Source organism: Neomonachus schauinslandi, chromosome 5 (assembly GCF_002201575.2).
Source record: "Neomonachus schauinslandi chromosome 5, ASM220157v2, whole genome shotgun sequence".
Classification (NCBI taxonomy): Eukaryota; Metazoa; Chordata; class Mammalia; order Carnivora; family Phocidae; genus Neomonachus; species Neomonachus schauinslandi.
This window is the reverse complement of record NC_058407.1, coordinates 18,997,700-19,016,058: the sequence shown is the minus strand read 5'-3', so window position 1 is coordinate 19,016,058 and position 18,359 is coordinate 18,997,700. Positions and strand designations below refer to the sequence as shown.

The window sequence follows — 18,359 nt, the reverse complement described above, 5'->3', positions numbered from 1 at the left end:
TTCTTCTTCTTCTTCTTCTTCTTCTTCTTCTTCTTCTTCTTCTTCTTTCTTCTTCTTCTCTTTCTTCTTCTTCTTCTGATTATTATTACCCAGGAGGGATAATGCACAAACCCACTGAAATCCATAACCCCAAAAGGGTCCCAGAAATGGCAGAGAGGAACCTTTAGGGGCTAGAGGAAGGCTATACTCCCAGTAAGGAGTGGAGATTTAGGAAATAACTAGAAATGAATAACTGAAAGAACTTGAAGGCCCTGGAGAGATAGGAGGAAGGGAGACATTTTAGGCCAAACCATGTGGACCTGTGGGCAAGCATTTTACCTTCTATCACCTGAGCTCAACACAGTGGAAGCTGGCATACCCAGCTTCATGGGATCCCAGAAACCTATATATCTATGTCTATCATCCCTCACGGATAAGATATAAAAAAAAGTGGTAACAAACACTGACTATAGGATAGCCATGTCCAGGTAGACCCTCTGCCTGGCCTGTCTCTTGCTAGGAGGAGAGTCCTCAAGTGGATTATAGACAGGGCTGTCAGCTCAGTGGGCTGAGAATCTGAGTCCTGATAGCTTTCCAACCCCATCAGCCTTTTGCTGGATTGTCTCTGAGATTGATGCACTTGCCTATTACTTATTGCATGCTTACTATGTATCAGGCACTTTTCCAGAGACTGTGGAAAGAACAGGAAAACAAAAAGGACAAAAATTCCTACCCAAATAGAGCTTAAATCATATAATATATTAAACATTGGCAGGTGCTAAAGAGAAAAATAAATTGCAGAAGGGGGGTAAGGAGTGTGGGGATGGGGCTGGGTAGGGATTTTAAGTAAGTTGGTTAGTTAGAGAAAGACACACAGAGAAGGTTAAATGTGGGTGAAGATTTGAAGGAACAAAGGGGGTGAATTATGCAGATGTTGGGAGAATAAAGTGAACAAGGAATTCCCCCAGGTTAGAAGAATCCTAGGAATGATTTGTTGGGGACCTTCTGTGGCTACTCTGTACACAGGAGAGAGTTCAGTGTCTGGGCTTAGTGGCTACATTAAAACAAGGATCCAGTGGCAGAATTGTCTGCAGGGGTCAACATGTCCAGACAATAATCTGTGAAATGGGGTCCCACTAAGGAACCCCTCCCAAACATAAAGTGGAAAAGGACAAGGGTGGGGAGGCTCTGTCTGCTGCATACTGTTGCTATAAGCATTGGAGTCCACTCTCCTGGACAACCACATACAGATCAATGGCATCAGACCAAATCAGGAGTCCCCAAGATCTTTTGACACACCTTGGTCACCACCTCACCTCACTTTCTCCTTTGCATCATTAAAACTCTCAGCCACATAATAGAGGGGCTGGAACTCTGTGACGGTGTACTCCTGGATGGCTGTCTTCTCCAGCTCCAGGGGGAGGAGCTTTGGCGTGCCAGACAAGCAGTACTGCAGGCAGCAAGTGGAAAGTTTTCACAGGTAAGTCTGGGTCAGTGGTTCCTTTTGCCTCCCATAGGCTGTTTGTGCACCTTCTCCCATCTCATCCTGATTCCTTCCACACCCTAGCCCAAATGCAGTAAACTAAATTATTTCACATATACTAGATCCTACCCTCACAGCCCATCTAAAACCTATAGTCCAGCTAGAAAGGAGTAATTCCCTCTAGCCATTTTCATGTGAGATGATCAATAGAGGATGTGAGAGCCAACCACATGGATTTGCATACATCTGTAGGCACAGTTCAGCCTTGGGATTGGGAGGCCCTTCTGTTTTGTAGACTTGTGTACTTGCAGTTCAATTTCTACATCTAACCCAAAGTCATGAACAAATCAGAGCTGCTAAGGTACCAATCATTTGAGGATTAACCCCTGGGTTAAATCTCAAAATGGGTATTAATGGGGTCATACCTGTAATTCACCAAAAGACGACAGGAGCCCAGCACCATACGCCTTTATGGAGTCTCCTTGTTTGCAGAGGCCAAACTCCACAGTAAACCAGTAAATCTGGAATGGAAAGTGGGGTTGAGAGCACACCCCAAGGAAGGGAAAGGCAGCAGATGCCCCAGGGCTAAGGACGGGACTGTCCAGGTGGGTGTTTGTACAGGTCTGTTCTCTGAATCACCATGACCTGGGGTCACTTCTCCATGTTCTGTCTTACTCTATCCAGTCACTGGTTGAATCAAGAGTTGGCTGAATGTAAGATGTGATAAGAAGCAGAGAGGGAGTACTGAGGAAGCCCCAAGAAGATACCCCCAAAAGGTAACTCTAGATGACAGGAATTCCTCAACCCCTTTTGCTTTCTTCTCTGTGGCATTAACTATAACGAGATGTTCCCTTTAGTTGGTCAGACTTACCATGCAAACCCATCAAGCTCAGTCATGGGAGGTAGGAGACCAGGTAGTGATAAAGTCATTGAGGGCATCCTGCCATTCACGCTAAAACTTGGGGTGTTTCTGATGTACTGCCAACAACTGCACTTATCCTCCTCAAATAACCAAGTCCTTTTCTTTAAACAGCTCCCAGTCCAACATGTCCTAGATGCCTGGCCTGAGGAAGGTGATCCTGGAATTCTGGCATAACCCTATTGACCAGGGCCAAGAGAAACCTTGGGCCCAGTTAGATGCTGGAGACAGTCATGGTCTTAGAGAATTAGGGATGGGTTATGAGGTAAGTCTGTTTATTGCACTAAAGAATGTGAAACTTGGGAAGGCTGTCAGCTTAATCAGTCTCACCTCCTCATGTACAGATGATGTGTTTTCAGCCCAGAGAGGTCAAGCAATATGCATCCAGTTACATAGCAAATCAAAGGCAGAGCAAGAACCTAGAGCTGTTCCCAGCCCAGTGTATCAATAGTAAGGTTTTTGTTTTTGTTTTTTGAGAAGTTACGTTGGCGATGAGTACTTTTATCATTGTCATAGCAGGTAACATGATGCTCTGAGTTCTTAGTTTGTTTTCTTCCTACAAGTGAGAGATTCCAAGATCTTCAACTTCTTTGAAAGTTGCTTCTTGCATCTATATAGAATCTAACATTTAAAAATTTGTGTTCACACACACACACCTCTTCAGACCGTTATGATATGCTTTTTAGGTGGGCAGAATATAAACTAATATAACCATTTTTAGAGATGAGGAAGCAAAAGCTGCTTGCCCAGCGGCTCAGAGCAGCTGGTCAGTGAGAAAGAAACTTCTGGAAATTTTTGCTCTTCTAAACCGATTTCATAAACTTCTAAACTGATACATCCTATTGATAAATTCTCATTCATTTGTGTCCCTTAATTCCTTACAAAGCTTTATTTTTCATCTTCCAGACTGAACAAATTGTAAGAAATGTGACTCAGACACTGGGGAGGGATAAACTCAAGTTGGAAAGGAGTCTGTAGGAAGAAAACCCCCTACTGTGAAGAGTTGTTGATTCTATGCTTCAATGGATGAGTGTCATCACATTCACTGGGGAGAGAGAAGTGTTCAATAAGACGAGAAAAACCCACCCCCATTTCCAACCTTGTGTCTAATAAAGGAAAGATCCTAATGCTAGATCCAGTGCAAAAGAGGGGTGTAAATATTTCCTCTTCAAAGCCATGAATCCAGGCTATTCCCCCCCCCACACACTTTATGCCCAAAGGTTCTCAAGGGCTATCATTACAGCCCATTCCTGTTTAAGATACTTTGTTTAAAATTACATGCAAACATTTGCATGTAGCTGATTTCAAAATCAGACCATTAAGGAAAAATCAAAATGTGAAATTTCATTTGTGTAAATGTAAGTCAGCATATTCTGATATTTTCCCCCAGATGACCTGGATTTCAGGGGAGGATCAAAGCTTTGAAGATCTGAGGGCTACAGCCTATTGCATTCTCACTATCCACCAGAGGCAGAGGGAACTTACTGTGGCGAGTTTCTCAATGTACTCATCAGGTGCACCCAGAGAGGCAAGGCCAATTTCCTGTAATTGTAGAGAAAAAGAGTCACTGGCATGGCTGGGGTCTGTCTAACTTCAAACTTCACCCTCAGCTCCGACCTTGTACTTGCCACAGGAGGGTGATGGGTGACCAGATGCCTTCAGAAGGGCCCAGATAGACCCTGATTATTCTGTTAGGTCTTCCCTAGTCACACATCATAGAATCATAGATCTCTATAGCAGGAAAACCTTATTTCATCACTTGGTCTTTTGTATTTACTTTACAAATGAGAAAACTGAGGCACAGAGAAGGGAGCTGACCTACTCAAGGTCACACAGTAGGTTGTGTCTAAAGTTTCATTCCTTGATTCCAGCTCAGTGATTATTCTCCCATAGCTCAAGCAGAACATTCCTGGCATACAAATGAGTGCCTTAATCATGTATCATGAAGATACCATAGGAGAATTGCTGAAAAATGCTTGACATCCATCCAGGTAAATACTAGCTAGAGAGTCTGAAATACTATGGACCACTTCTCATCGCAGCTCCAATTACAGAATTCCCTAGTGGTCTCTTTGTCTTTGTCCCTTTTACAACATTTTCTCCAGCCTGCTTTGTATCAGACAGAGTATATATACACAAATAAATATATTTGCTTTCCTTACTATATACATTTATTCACTCCAAAATGTTTGTTGAATGCCTTCTATATAGTTGGCAGTATACAAAATCAAGAAAGGTCCTGGACATCATGGTGTTTACATTTAAGGCAGACAATAAATAATAAGCATATACATAGGTATATTAGAAGGAATAAGTTATTTGGAAAGAAGAAACAAAAGAAGAAAGGGACAAGGGGAAGTGGGAGTGCCAGGAGAACAGGTCGGGGTGGGGGGCTGCAATTTTGAATAGGGTTTCAGAGCAAGCATCATTGAGAAGGTGATATTTGACCAAAGACTTGATAGAAGTGAGGTTGTTGGCTCTGCTGACGTGTGAGGGAAGATCATTGTATAAGCCACATGTATAGTCAGTGATAAAGCTCTCTAAGGAGGAGAAATGTCAGTAGGTTCAAATAACAGGGAGAGACCAGTATGGCTAGAACAGAATAAGAGTGGGAAGAGTGGCAGGTGGTATCAAAGAGGGATCTGGAGCTCAGTCATATAGAACATTTTTTGGCTATTTTAGGTTTTAGGATTTTCCTTTCAGTGAAATGGGAGCCACTGCAAGGTTTTGAGCAAAGAAGTGGTAAGGCCTAATTTATGTCATCCAAGATTTACTCTGGCTACTATGTGAGAACAGATTGTAGGGGATCAAGAGTAGAGGCAGATAGACCAGATAGGAGGCTACCATAGTCCCCAGGGTGAGAAACAATAGTGGCTGGGACCAGCTTGGTAGCAGTTGATGTGATGGACAATGGTCAGATTCTACACATATTTTGAAGGGAAAACACATACAACTTTTAGACAGATTGGTTACGTGTATTTGAAGAAGAAGCAATAATGTACCCTAAGTGCTTTTGGTTTGAGCAACTGAAAGGCTGAAGTTACCATGAACTAACATAGGGAGGGCTGTGGTTGGAGAAGGCTTGAATGGGAAGATCAGGAATTCAGTTTTGAACAGGATGAATACAGATGTGTAATAGACATCCAAGTGGAGAGATTGAGTAGGTGCTTGGATACATAAGTCTGAGTTTGGGGACTAAGGTCTGGGCTGAAGATATTAATGTGTTCATCAGCAGGATAGAGATGATATTTAACACCATGAGTTTGGGTGAGATAGCCAAAGGAATTGGCGTAGACAGAGAAGGACTAAGGATTGGGCTTATTTTGAAGCAAGAGACTAACTACATGGTCTTCATCTCTGTATCTCTCTCTGGGCCGAACTCAGAGCCTAGCCCAAATTACATACTAAGAAAATGCTGAGTTAGAGTGAACTAAATTCAGACAGTTTGGCTCTCCTCTCTTGCCCCTGCCCCCATCTCTGTTCCAGCCATCCTATCCAGGCATGCCACAGTCTAACAGAAGACATTGAAACAGTGCTCTGTTCTCATGGTCACCATTCTTTGTGAGCCCAAAGCTTGCTTAAAACAAGGGGTCCCAAGATTTTTCTGTGTTTCATCCCCATCCCATCTTGCACTCTAGTGGGAAGCAAGTCCTCCTTTTAGATCCAAAAAGAATGTGCTCAGGGAACTTTCAAAATGACACCCTGCCTTGGGACTGTCCAGGTTTAAGTTGGAGATGTGTAACACTGATGGCCCAGTAGCATCCATCTGTTGACTCAAGTAATTGTACACTCCTCTGGGGGGGCTCCCCCAAATGGAAATGGCTTAAGGAGGATTGTCACTTAGCCTCTGACCAAGCAGAATAGCTTCTGGTAGTGAGAATAAAAAGTTCCTATTCTCTAAGGAAATCACTAATAATTCTTTGGCCATAGGAACAAATCCCAGTTTTAAAGCTGTCTCAAGCAATTAATGACATCTTGACAGAAGGAACCATGCTTCTGAAAGTTAGCCAGTCAACAATAGCCTCAGTCCAATGGTGATACTTCCGAGTTAAAGCTCAGCTAATCCTCAAACACTCCACTTGTAAAAGTCCAACAATCTCTAAACACCACAGTTCCCAAAACCCCACATAAAAGCAACAGTTTATTTGTTTGTTTGTTTGTTTCAGATATTAAGTGGTAACCTCTTCAATCAACAGTGAAAGTATTTATTTCTTCCAGCTGAGGGAAAAGGCTTATAAAATTCATACACAATCCCATTACTCTGAAATTCATATTTGCTGCAGTATTTGCTTATGACTCATTCCATTTGATCTTTATCTTTCCCTATGAGGAAGAAGATTGGCAGTCAAAGCTTTCTATTGATTCTTATTTGTGGAAACAGGTCACATAGCTGGTTGGTGGCAGGGTGGGGTGTGTGCGTGCTTCATTCAACTTTCCCATGATCCCAGCTACCCAACCATGGTTTAGCCTCTCAGTGCTCTGAAGGAATTACTAGGATTCTTTCTCTCATGTAAAAAGCTCACCACTGTAATAGAGGAATCAAGGCTAGCCTGTTGCTTTGATGATAATAGCAAGACATTTGACACATCAGTTTTTGCCAACTATGAGTTGGGCTATTGGAATTGGATTCTCAGCAAATATTTTCTTATTTAAATAAAGCATATATAAAAATGACTGCCTGACAAGGTAGGAAATGGCAAGGTCCTAAAGAGGAGGGGAAAGGTGCCAGGAGAACTTGGAAGAAGGTAAGGTTATTCCTATGTGGGGATCAGGCAGGCTTTCTTGGATGAAAAAGCTCTTAAACTAAACCCGGAAGGACAACTGAGATTAGCAAATTCAACAACACATATATAATTCAGAGGATGAGTGATTCACCACGCCCATGCTGTGATCCCTGGAATGGGTATTCAGCCATCTCCATGGGACCATATGCCCATCTCTGGTGGGATCACAGAACTGTATCTGGTTTCTAACCTTGCAGAGGACACAAGGGTCCCTCCATAGATTCAATTCACTTAAGCAATCTAGGTCTCAATCATATAATTAAAAGGCCAAAAGGATCCATTCCTCACCTGGGAAAACTGGGCAAAGCTGCGATCTGAAAACAAGGGCACGTGTCCCAACAATTCATGGCAGATGTCACTGAAAGACAGAAAGCACAGAGCTTGGAGGTAAGGTGTGTTATAAGCCAAATCAGACTCCATCTTTCTATATGAGAAATGAGCCGGTAGAAAGGAAGTGAGCCACTGAAGTTTATGACCTCATTCCCAAGCATAAGTGGTACGTAAAGCATGGGATCAGATGAGGCAAGGTACAAAAGAAAAGGAAGAAGGGGAAAGAAAAGTAAGGGGCAAGTCAGGGAACAACAACCAGGGGGTCTTAAGTGTATGTTCAGTGGGGTTCCGAACAGAAGAGCCAAAATTCCTATGGACTTGCTCCTATACACCTGAGCAAGCTGTGGGTCATGAACATTTCCCATCCCAAGTCTTCATCTTGGTATTGACATCCTGGGCAGATGCAATGTGCTCAGGTATTCCCCATAAGAAATAAAAATTAAATTTAAAAAATAGTGCTGTTCTTTTCTTATTCTAGAGGGGGGCAATAGTCAGAGAAGAAAATTTACATTTATTTAACATATTATGTGCCAGGTTCATTAGGAATAGGTCTTTTCTGATTTGTAGTTATAAACTTTGTGGACAGGAAAAAAATCATTTTGGGCATCCTACTCACTTTTTGTATAAATTGCATAAGTCCTATTTGATTAAGAAGATGCCTAAATGCCAACAAAAGGGTCTCAGTGTCCAGCCATTCTCTATCTCCAGACAAGATGCATCTAGACATAAGAAGATTATAATCATCTAGATGTATATTCTGAAGTTATTGAGTTACTTTGGCCACCACTTGTTCCTGTTCACATTTGGAACATCATAGTTCTGACTCTTATAATCCCTTTGGAGCTTGACTGTGACCTCTTATTCCCATGGCCAGGGGAGATCTGAATGTGTAGTTCACAAGATACCCAAATCTCCTATCAGTATGGTCTACTGGACAGAGAAAATACCCTGGAGAGATGATCCCTCTCTTTGTGCTACCATCAAACCATCCAGAAAACTAGTCCTGTGGATCAGCCTTCCATGAACCCAAACCTCATTCCTGGAGCAGTGAGTAATGGCATTCACTGTGGTTGGATACTGGTAGCAGGAGAAGAATACTCACGGTTCAGGGGTATACATGGGTTTGGACCCATGTCTGATGTACTGAGTGCAGTGGAAAACTCGGAAGGCCAGGCCACCCAAGAAATCACGAGAGGAAAGTAGGCCAGCCACAGGTCGGAGGCGGAATCCAGTGCAAGCTGCAAAGCAGAGAAAGAAAACTCAAAGCCTATCATGGCAGAGCCAGAGGCGCCTGAAGACCATTAGGTAGGAAAGCAATACTCCCAACCATCTAGCAGCATGGGTATGGATGCCAAGTAGACTTGGCTTCACATCTCTGCCTCTACACCTTGTACCTGGGCAATCTGGATCAAATAACTTCATTTCTCTGAGCCTCATTTCCTCCTCTGCAAAATGTGGATAGGTATTTACTAGGGTTATTCCAAGAATCAAATGAGCTAATAAATATACTTAGCACAGAGCCTAGCACATTGGAGTATTTAATAAATTTAGCTTTCATTATTGTTTATTAGGGTGAAACATTTATTCCTTATTTCTCATGTCTCTAGAGTGGGGAGGGTTTTCATTCCACTTCCAGAAGGGAAGAGTATAAGAGGAACCCTTCCAGCTTCTCTACTGCCCTTCACACACTACACCATAGAAAGAGCAAGGACTTCTCTGATTGGAGCATTTGGGAAGAGAAAATGAATATTCTCAATGTGATCCCTTTGGACCTTTCTCTCCTGACTGCCCACAGAGGAGCACATTCTGGTCTGCTCTGGGCCATGCAATAGAATATACACTTCACCAGTGAATTGGTAAAAAAGTTTACATAATTCAGAGGCAAAATATTAGAAAGTCCATTTTGTTTGTACAGCCATACTACATTCTCCAAGTAGCTTTTATCAGTAATAAAGTTGATTTTTTTATCCTCCCTCTGGTTCCTATTTCTGGCTCTCGATTTGTTTCAAACTTGGAAGGAGAATAATAATCACAGTGATGATGATGACGATGATGAAGATAGCTAACACTATATACTGCCCACCATATGTCAGACACTGTTCTACACGCTTTATAAATACTAACTAGTTCTCCTAATAACCCTATGAGGTAGATGCTCATATTATTTCCACTTTACAGATGGGGAAGCTGAGACACAGAGAAGTTAAAGTTCTTGTCCAAGGTCACAACTACAATCAGTCTGGCTTCAAAGTCTATTCCTTAGTTACTTCTCATTAATGCTCCAGCTGCTAGTATTACCATTTTATTATCTCACTATTGGCCATGGAAACATGGATAATTAGCCAGAGAATGTCTTTAGGACATCCTTGCCCCTGTGCCTATGTTTCCTGGATCTTCAGGCTGAAATTCACTCCACTTGGCCTCTCATTCCCCTCTTTATCTGATAAGTAGAGACTGTCCAAATAGAAGGGACCTGAAAGGTCATCTAACCCATCCCCAATCTAACCCAGCTACCATTTTTCTCCCTGCCATATAATCTCCCTGGCTCCTTGCCCCAGAGCTGACCATACCATCTCCATATAGCTCAGAGGCATAGAAACTTCTTCATTTCTATAAACCTGTGGTCTGTCTTCCTACTTTCTCTCATTCTGGCACATACTGGCACATACTAAGTGTTTAATATGTGTTAGCTGATAGTTTTATTTTGGTTTTGCTGAATTAATGCCTCCTGGCAGAAAGGAAAATACTTATCTCACTTGGAAATGATGTGCAGAGGCCAGTCATCCCAATAACGTATTTCCCCACAGAGTTACTCAGATTCCAATTCAGTCCCAATTCACTGAGCACCTATTGTATATGTAGCACCATGCTGGGTGTTTTCACTTGCAATGTCTTATTTCATTCCCACAATTTCCCTAAGAGACAGTCTATTTGACAGATGACTAAACTGAGGCAGTTTCTCCCAAATAAAGAGGGTCAAAGCAAGAGTCATACCAGTTGGATGCACAGACTTAGAGCTCAGGGCTCTTGGCATTGTCACAAAGAGCACATTTCTTACACAAATGCACACTGCAGCCATCTCACAACACAGCAGGAACTACAAGGAGAGCCTTGCCTGGGCACCTGGGGCTTTGAGTATGGGAAAAAGTGTTTTTCAGAGACATGGATATGGCAAAATCCATACATGATGCCTTGTCTTGGATGAGAGTGGGACGAACAGTGGAAGCTAGTCGTGAGACAGAACACAGCAGTGAAATGTTTTTCGGAGAATCAACCTGCATACATTACCACAAACATACACACTAGCTTCAATTTACTTTCTTCCCTTTCCCTTCCCTCCCCCTCCTCCCCTTTTGTCCCTGAAGTGGACTTACTCTGCAGAAATTGAGAAACCTCTTCCAGCTGGGGAATGTTATCTTCGCGGAAGCCACAGTACTTTTCCAGAAGTGGGAAGATGTGATTGTGCTCATAGCAAGCATGGGTTTTATACAAGGACTTCAGGGTCCTGAATACCAGCCCCCATGTATTCTTTTCTTCCTCCGTGTATTCCACTTGAGGTATGGGCTGACCACTAGAATACAGGCATGAAATATTTGTCTCCAGCAGGGCAGGTGTAAAGAAGAAGAAGAAGGAGCATTAGCAGAGAGAGACAGGTGCAGAGTCTCTGAGCTGCTGTCACCTGGACTGCAGGGGATTTCATAAGTTATTTGAAAGAGGAAAACTCTATTTCATGATATAGGAAACATTCATGTAATTTGGTTAAGCAATGATCCAAGCTCTCAGCTCACCTACCACACCAAAGATTTGTTCTCACTTTGGAAAATCACTTGGCCTTTCTGTTCCCCTATCTCTCCAATTATTTACCCAGGGTGGAAGTTCACTTAACTTCAGGGACCCAGCAGGTAACATAAATGGGTAAAGTAGCAGGTATGGACAATAAGAGGGTGAGAGCTGAGACAACTGAAGAATGCATCCTCTTTCTAAACAAAGGCATCCAAGTTCAAGTAAAGCAATATCATGTGTTGTATCGTGTCAACTAACGTAATTATATCTGTGGGATAAAGTGGATCTAATTTGTGGACCATGAGTTTGAGACCCTTTTGGTGGGCATGCACTTGCTGGATTTGATATTTCTGACCTTAGGAAGCTATAATGGTATTTAAACGCAGGCTAGGTATAAGATCCACTTATGCAACATCTTCTGCTATGACACAACAGAACTACAGGGAACTGGTTAAAGTACATGTGTTGGACCTTGCCCCACAGATCCTGAATCTTTTGGAGAGGGAAAGCCAAGGCATCTGGATTCCAATAAGCTTCCAGGGGACATAGTATTGCTTGAGACTCATTAGTTCCAAGGTCTTTTTGAAAAACATCTAAGAATAAGCTGTGTTCTCAACAGTAAAAACAAATGAAAATCAAACAAAGCCTGACCTTAAAAACCAGTCACTGTTCTTTGCACTGCAGGCCTATTTCCCAACAGTGTACACAGTGTCTGGGAACAAGGCAGCACTGTTTACTTCAGAATTATGGATCATCTTCAGGCTCCAAAGTAAGGTTTCTCTTGCCCTTTCAAAGTTGTAGCTCATCCAAGGACATTAAAGCAAAGGCACTGTAAGTTCCCTAGAAAGGTGGGCAGGGATTAGGGAAAAATGATAGATTTTTGCTTAGGAATTGAAAGTAGGACAACCTCAGAAGACTCTGTAATGACCATTAGGAATTGTGAAAAGAACATCAGGTAAGCCCCTGCCTGAGGATGCACCATTATTTTAAGGCTAAAAGCTGCTGGAAGGAAAAAGCAGGCTTTGATCATGGACAGAGATGGGTTCACCAGTTGGCTCTGCCAGTTCCTAGCTGGATAGTCTCTGGAAATTTAACAAACCTCTCTAGGCCTAGTCTTTGCTGTTATTAGATGGGTTAATAATAAGTAACTATTTGAAGGGTATAGAAGAAAATTAGGTGAAATACTATGTATAAAGTACCTAATATTGGTGCTGACCAATAATACCATTGGGTAATGGATAATTATCATTATAACTGATTTTTCTTTAAAAAGAAAGGTATTTGCTATTTTGTAACAAATTTTTAAGAGATAGTAACATCCTGGGTACAAAGATGTCCCCCTGGTTGATATTTGCTGTTCTAGGGGTTCAATATCCCTTCCTCATTCCTTCAGTAAATCACCCTCTTCCCCTCTCAGTGTGAGGCTCAGGTGGGAGGAGACTCCACCACTCCCACCTGGGCATGTGACCAGGTCTGGCTAATTAGACTGTCTCATTTCCCTGGTCATAGAGACTGGCTGAACTCTGAGCACCTATTGTATATGTAGCACTAATACATGTCCTAATCAGAGCCAATGAGACTCAATGAGAAAACCTGTGTGGATTCTGTTGGAAAGAGATAGAACCTCTGATTGAGTTGGGGTTTCAGCCTGGTGGCACTGGGCTCACCTCCAAGAGAGATGCCAGAGACTAAGGCCAACATAGAGGACTCTAGAGTCAGAGAGAGGGATGGAGGGAGGGAAGTGTGTGGGACCCTGAACAAGTTATTGTCACTTTCTGGGCCATATGTACATTCACTATAAGGAAGGACAATCAAATCTATCTTATAATGTTGTAATGGTAATCAAATAGATCATATCTCAAGTGTTGCCTGGATATAGTAAATATTTCAGAATTTATTTTCTGTCTCTCACACACACATACACACTAACTTCCATGGCCTACTTAGGAATTAAACACAGCACATTTTATTCCATCTTCTATTTCCATCAAGAGACCTGAGGTTCTATAAGATCCTTGGTCTTTGAAGAAATTATCAATTATTTTTACCAAGTCATGATCTCATTAAGTAAAATAAACTAAGATATTTTAGGAAGAGTGTCAGTTTGGTTTGAAATAAAAAGGAGATTTCTGGTTAAGCCAGTTAGGATTCCTCTTCAAAAAAAGAAGTTTTAAGAAGAAGACATTTTTTCTGAATTATTCTATCAACCAAATATGGCATTCAAGATACTCCAGCACCTGGCACAGCCTTCCCTCTCCTTGGTGTCTTATTTTACTCCAGGTCCTCCCATTCATGTAATTATTACAAGACAAATAATTTGGTGCCCCAAAGTACAACTGTAATTTGTCAGTGCCTCTTCAAACTGATGTTTTAAGACTTATTAAATGTTCTTGGGTTGGGGAGTCAGAGCATTATATGGCAGATGGGCAGAGAAGAGGGTAGCTAGCAGTGGTGGGGTTTAGCTGCTTCTTTATTTTCTATAGTAATTCACTCTGACTCCAAATATTCACATCTCAAAACAAAAGCCCCATAGCTAACCAGACCCACCCTTTCATTCACTACCCCCATTCTCTTTGGCTATAAATTCCAACTCAATCTTTAATTCTCAGCCTAAACTTTACATCTGGCTGACCCATTTGCTCAGTCTACATTTAAACTCTTAATGATATGCCTTATGACACCTGAGTTTTGACTTTGGTATACCTATTGTATTTATTGTTACTTTTGTCATTGTCTTTCCCAGTGTTTCCCCAGATGACATGGTCTCTGTTGGTCTTACTCTTGGGGTAGGCTCTGGAACTTAATAGATATATCTTATCACCTGATCAATATCCTGTGATTCTATGACTCATGATGCATGAGTTTGTGCTTTATTCCCCTTGTGGAATAATGAATGGCAAAGTGCCAGAGATCTGAATGTGGGGGCTATTGGCATGGAGGGTGGCAGAAGCCAAGGAAGAGGGCCAAAGTTTAGTCCTGAAAGACATTACAACTTCTGGGGTGGGATGAACAGGCCAGGGAGAACTGAGAAGCCTCAGAAAGGAAGGAGGGAAACCAGTAGAGACTGGAATACATTCAATACATTCGATTCTCATTATATATGGTAGTTATGCTACATACAGTCATCTGAACACTGAACCATTTGTCCAAAAGGAAACCAGGACTTGGGTCCCATGAGCTTCTGGTCACATTTTAGTCAAATGACAATATTAATCTTGTTTTGTGTGAGCTTTTATATAAAGAAATCTTATTTAGTACATATGGTTGAGTCATCAACATTGTACTCAACAGCACTATACTCATGCCTGAATGAGGCTTACCTAACATACATGTATTTTCTCCATAAGGCATATCCCAGCCTTCTTGCACTTAGGAACCCCACACAGCACTTCACCACCACGCTGGGGGGCCATCTTAAACAGCAAAATTGCCAATAAAAAGTACAAAAAAATTGGCAAACGTGGATCTAATCTAAATAGATCTCAAAAAGAACAGTTGTTTACAGATGAGAGCTGGAATAAGAAAGTGGTGTCACCTTGTTCAACCTGGAAACTTGTGTATCAGGCAACTCAAACTTTTCCCCATTCTTGTCATGTCTAGGAATGATCGCAGAAGTGCCACAAGTATTGATTTGGAAGTCTCAAATAAATGTAAGCAAGTAATCCTTGAATAATGAGAAGCCACTGTGCCAGATACCGAGCTGAGACCATTTCAAAACTAGGCTTTGAATTTGAGAACAAATTCAGCCTTACTAGCCACATCACCTTGGCCCACATCACTTAACAATCTGAGATTCATCTGTAAAAATCGAGAAATTGACTAGAAGATCTCTAACATTCCTCAGAGAGCCAGCCACCCGTGGATGGTTTTCAATAATCCATTTAACTTACTTGATAAACATCCAGGATGGTGAGGCATTCAATCAATTCCATGCTTCTTCATTAGGTTTAACATTTTTATGGAAAGCTGGTTAGGGGATCAGTTTCTTCCTTCAAATCCCAACAGCCAAGCAATAACTGAATATACTTCCTAAGCAGCTCCTGGATTATATGGAAAAGTGTGATCTCCTCATTCTGAGAATCCCAGCATTCAGGGAAGAGGGTGAGAATGTTTTGGAGTTAACGAAACCTGAATACAAAAGTGGATGATGCCACCTACGAGTTATATGACCTTGGCAAGTTACTTAACTGCATGGAGCATTAGTTTTCCAATCTGAAACATAAGGAGTTATTACTAAGAATAAATGAAATCATGGAAGCAAAGCATGTAGCAAAGCCCCAGACATAGCAAGGAGATCATAAATATAATATATTTTTATTTATTACCTGAAAAAGGGCTCATGTCTGTACCTGATTTGATGATGTCCACCTGACCATGCTAAAGCAAATATAGGGATGGGGGGTGGGAGGGAGGGTTGCCATGTTCTGTGATTCCTGCTTGTTAGAAGCCAAGGCCCAAATGGGCCTAGATTTAAGCAAGGTCAGCAAAGTTCTGGATCTTTCCACTGCCAGAAGTCATTCAGAGAAGGGAATTTTCTCTTTTTCTCTGGAGGTCTTTCCATCTGGAAGGTAGGTAACTTTGTATCCAGTAAACAGAGCCCTATCCTCTTCTTTATCTCCCTCATATTCTATCAAAGCTGTTCAAGTACAATTCCCTTAGGGCTCTGGTCAACTTTTAAGTCTCTTCTTGAGCCTATCTTTTCTCCTGTCCTTAACTCAGGAATGGAGCTCAGGCCTCAAATACTAAATGTCCCATGGTAGCATTTCTGTAGTTCCTGAGGACTCAAAATAGCAAGAACAGTTCTCTTCCCAAATGACATCTTTGATACTTGCACTTTCCTTTGGCTAAAATAGGGTAGAATCCCAGACAGAAAAAAAAATAAACTCATCAGAAAATTGCCCTTCGCAGCTGGGTCAGATCAGATAAAAGTAGAACACTGAGGCAGGGCTCATCTGAAATCTCAAATGATTCATTATTTCAGTAAAGCAGCCAACTTCTCCTTGAATGTAAATGATTCTCTTTTTCCTTCTTCCCTGTTTAATGTGGAGAATACCAGAGGCTGTTTTATTCAGGGCTGAGGCCTTTTATAATTACTTCAGACGTTAGTGCATAAGGACGCAACAAAGCTGGGGAGAGAGCTGGGCCCCTGCTCAGTGGGTAATTTTGTTTTGTCTAGCAGCATTTTTTTTAAACATGTGTTATTAAAGGGAGGGTTTAAACACACACACACACACACACACACACAACAGGACTCTCTATGCTAGGAGTGTGGGCGAGGAAAAGGTAAGCTAGGAGTGTGCTCTCCTCTCTTCCCCCAGACAAGCAAAGCGGACTTACTGTCGGTAGTTGTAGGCAATGTCAGCAAACTGCTTTCGTCTGGCTCGATACACAGGATCTTTAAAACCCTAGGAGAAAGGAGACACTTGATTTCTCAAGGCTTGAGCAGAGAGGTCTGGCATATCTATGCACAATTCAAATGCGGGCTCGTGAGCTCTGACAGTCCAGCTCTCCTTCCTCAGATTATACCCTGAAAATAAGGTTTCAGTGAAACTAAGGGTAAGCTCTCCCACCAGGTATTATGAATGGCACATTATCAGCAACACCTTCAATTCAGTGTGGGCCTCTCTGCTAAGGAATTCCAAAGTGCAAATGGTGTACAGGTTTTTTAAAAAAAATCTCATCTACAGCATTTCTAACTTGCAAACTTGCTAAACTAGGCAGTTAGCAGGATAGATGTTTATGACAAAAATATATAATATCCACTAAATACCTAACAATGGTATGTGTCTAGAACTGCTTCCTGACCTTTTATTTTAAGATGTATTTATTTATTTATTTATTTGAGAAAGAGAGAGAGAGAGATAGCACAAGCAGGGGGAAAGGAAGAGAGAGAGGGAGAAGTAGACTCCCCGCTGAGCCAGGAGCCCCGAGTCAGGACTCCATTCCAGGACCTGGAGATCATGACCTGAGCTGAAGGCAGATGCTTAATCACCTGAGCCACCCAGGCGCCCCTTCCTGACTTCTTAATAAACAAACAGGTACATGCTTGCTGCTATTGTAATTTTTAAAAATACTATTCCTTGAGTGCTTACTATGTGCCTGTCTGTGTGGGCTAGGGACTTCTTTTATCTGTAACTCTCACAAAAAACTTGTAAGGTAGATCAGTATGATTATCCCCATCCTTCTAGAATAAACAGTGGCTCAGGGAAAAAGGGGTCAAGCAAAGATGAGGCCAGGGTTTGAATCACCCAGTTTCATGTTCTTTTCACTACACTTCAGTAATTGTCAACCTTTATAACATGGCAGGGGCTCAACTGAGAAATCAGTCTCAATATATAAAAATGAAGATAATCATTTCTCCTCTGAGACTCACCTGCAGGCAGCCTTTCCCCAACAATTCATAAGTAGCATATTTCTAAACAGTGAAAAGAAGCCAAGAGTGTCTTTCAGTGTTAGTGCAACATATCCCTCAGTCAGAGGTAAGCCCAATTAATTAAAAGGGCCTTTTCCCTGCCCTTTCTTCTAGGAGCTCTAGGGTTTAAGGTCTTGCATTTAAGTCTTTAACCCATTTCAAGTTAATTTTTGTGAGTGGTATAAGATAGGCATCTAATTTCATTCTTTTTGCATGTGAACATCCAGTTTTCCCAACTCCATTTATTGAAGAGATCGTCATCCTTTCCCCATCGAGTGCTCTTGGCTCCCTTGTCAAATATTAGTTGACTGCCTATGCATGGGTTTATTTCTGGGCTCTCGATTCTGTTCTATTGATTGGTCTGTATGTTTTTAGCCAGTACCACACTATTTTGATTTCTATAGTTTTGTAATATAATTTGAACTCAGGAAGTGTGATACCTCTACCTTTGCTCTTCTTTCTCAGGATTGCTTCTTCACACTGGTTTTAGCAATGATTTTTTTGGATATGACACCAAAAGTACAAGCAACAAAAGCAAAAGTAAACAAGCAGGACTATATTAAACTAAATGCTTTGGCACAGCAAAAGAAACAACCAACAAAATCAAAAGGCAACCAATGGAATGGGAGAAAATACTGCAAATCATATATCTAATAAGGGGTTAATACC

At 41.6% G+C, this 18,359-nt stretch overlaps 1 protein-coding gene across 1 annotated transcript in view; it reads right to left on the bottom strand.

Moving 5' to 3' along the window:
- PAH (phenylalanine hydroxylase) overlaps positions 1-18,359 on the bottom strand; it is a 67,592-nt gene that overhangs the window by 5,059 nt on the left and 44,174 nt on the right. Inside the window, exons 5-11 of the mRNA XM_021687577.1 lie at positions 16,616-16,683; positions 10,870-11,066; positions 8,598-8,733; positions 7,454-7,523; positions 3,867-3,923; positions 1,888-1,983; positions 1,296-1,429 (exon numbers count right to left, since the gene is read on the bottom strand). Of these exons, the coding sequence (XP_021543252.1) occupies positions 1,296-1,429; positions 1,888-1,983; positions 3,867-3,923; positions 7,454-7,523; positions 8,598-8,733; positions 10,870-11,066; positions 16,616-16,683 (758 nt within the window). The remainder of the gene's footprint in view (positions 1-1,295; positions 1,430-1,887; positions 1,984-3,866; positions 3,924-7,453; positions 7,524-8,597; positions 8,734-10,869; positions 11,067-16,615; positions 16,684-18,359) is intronic.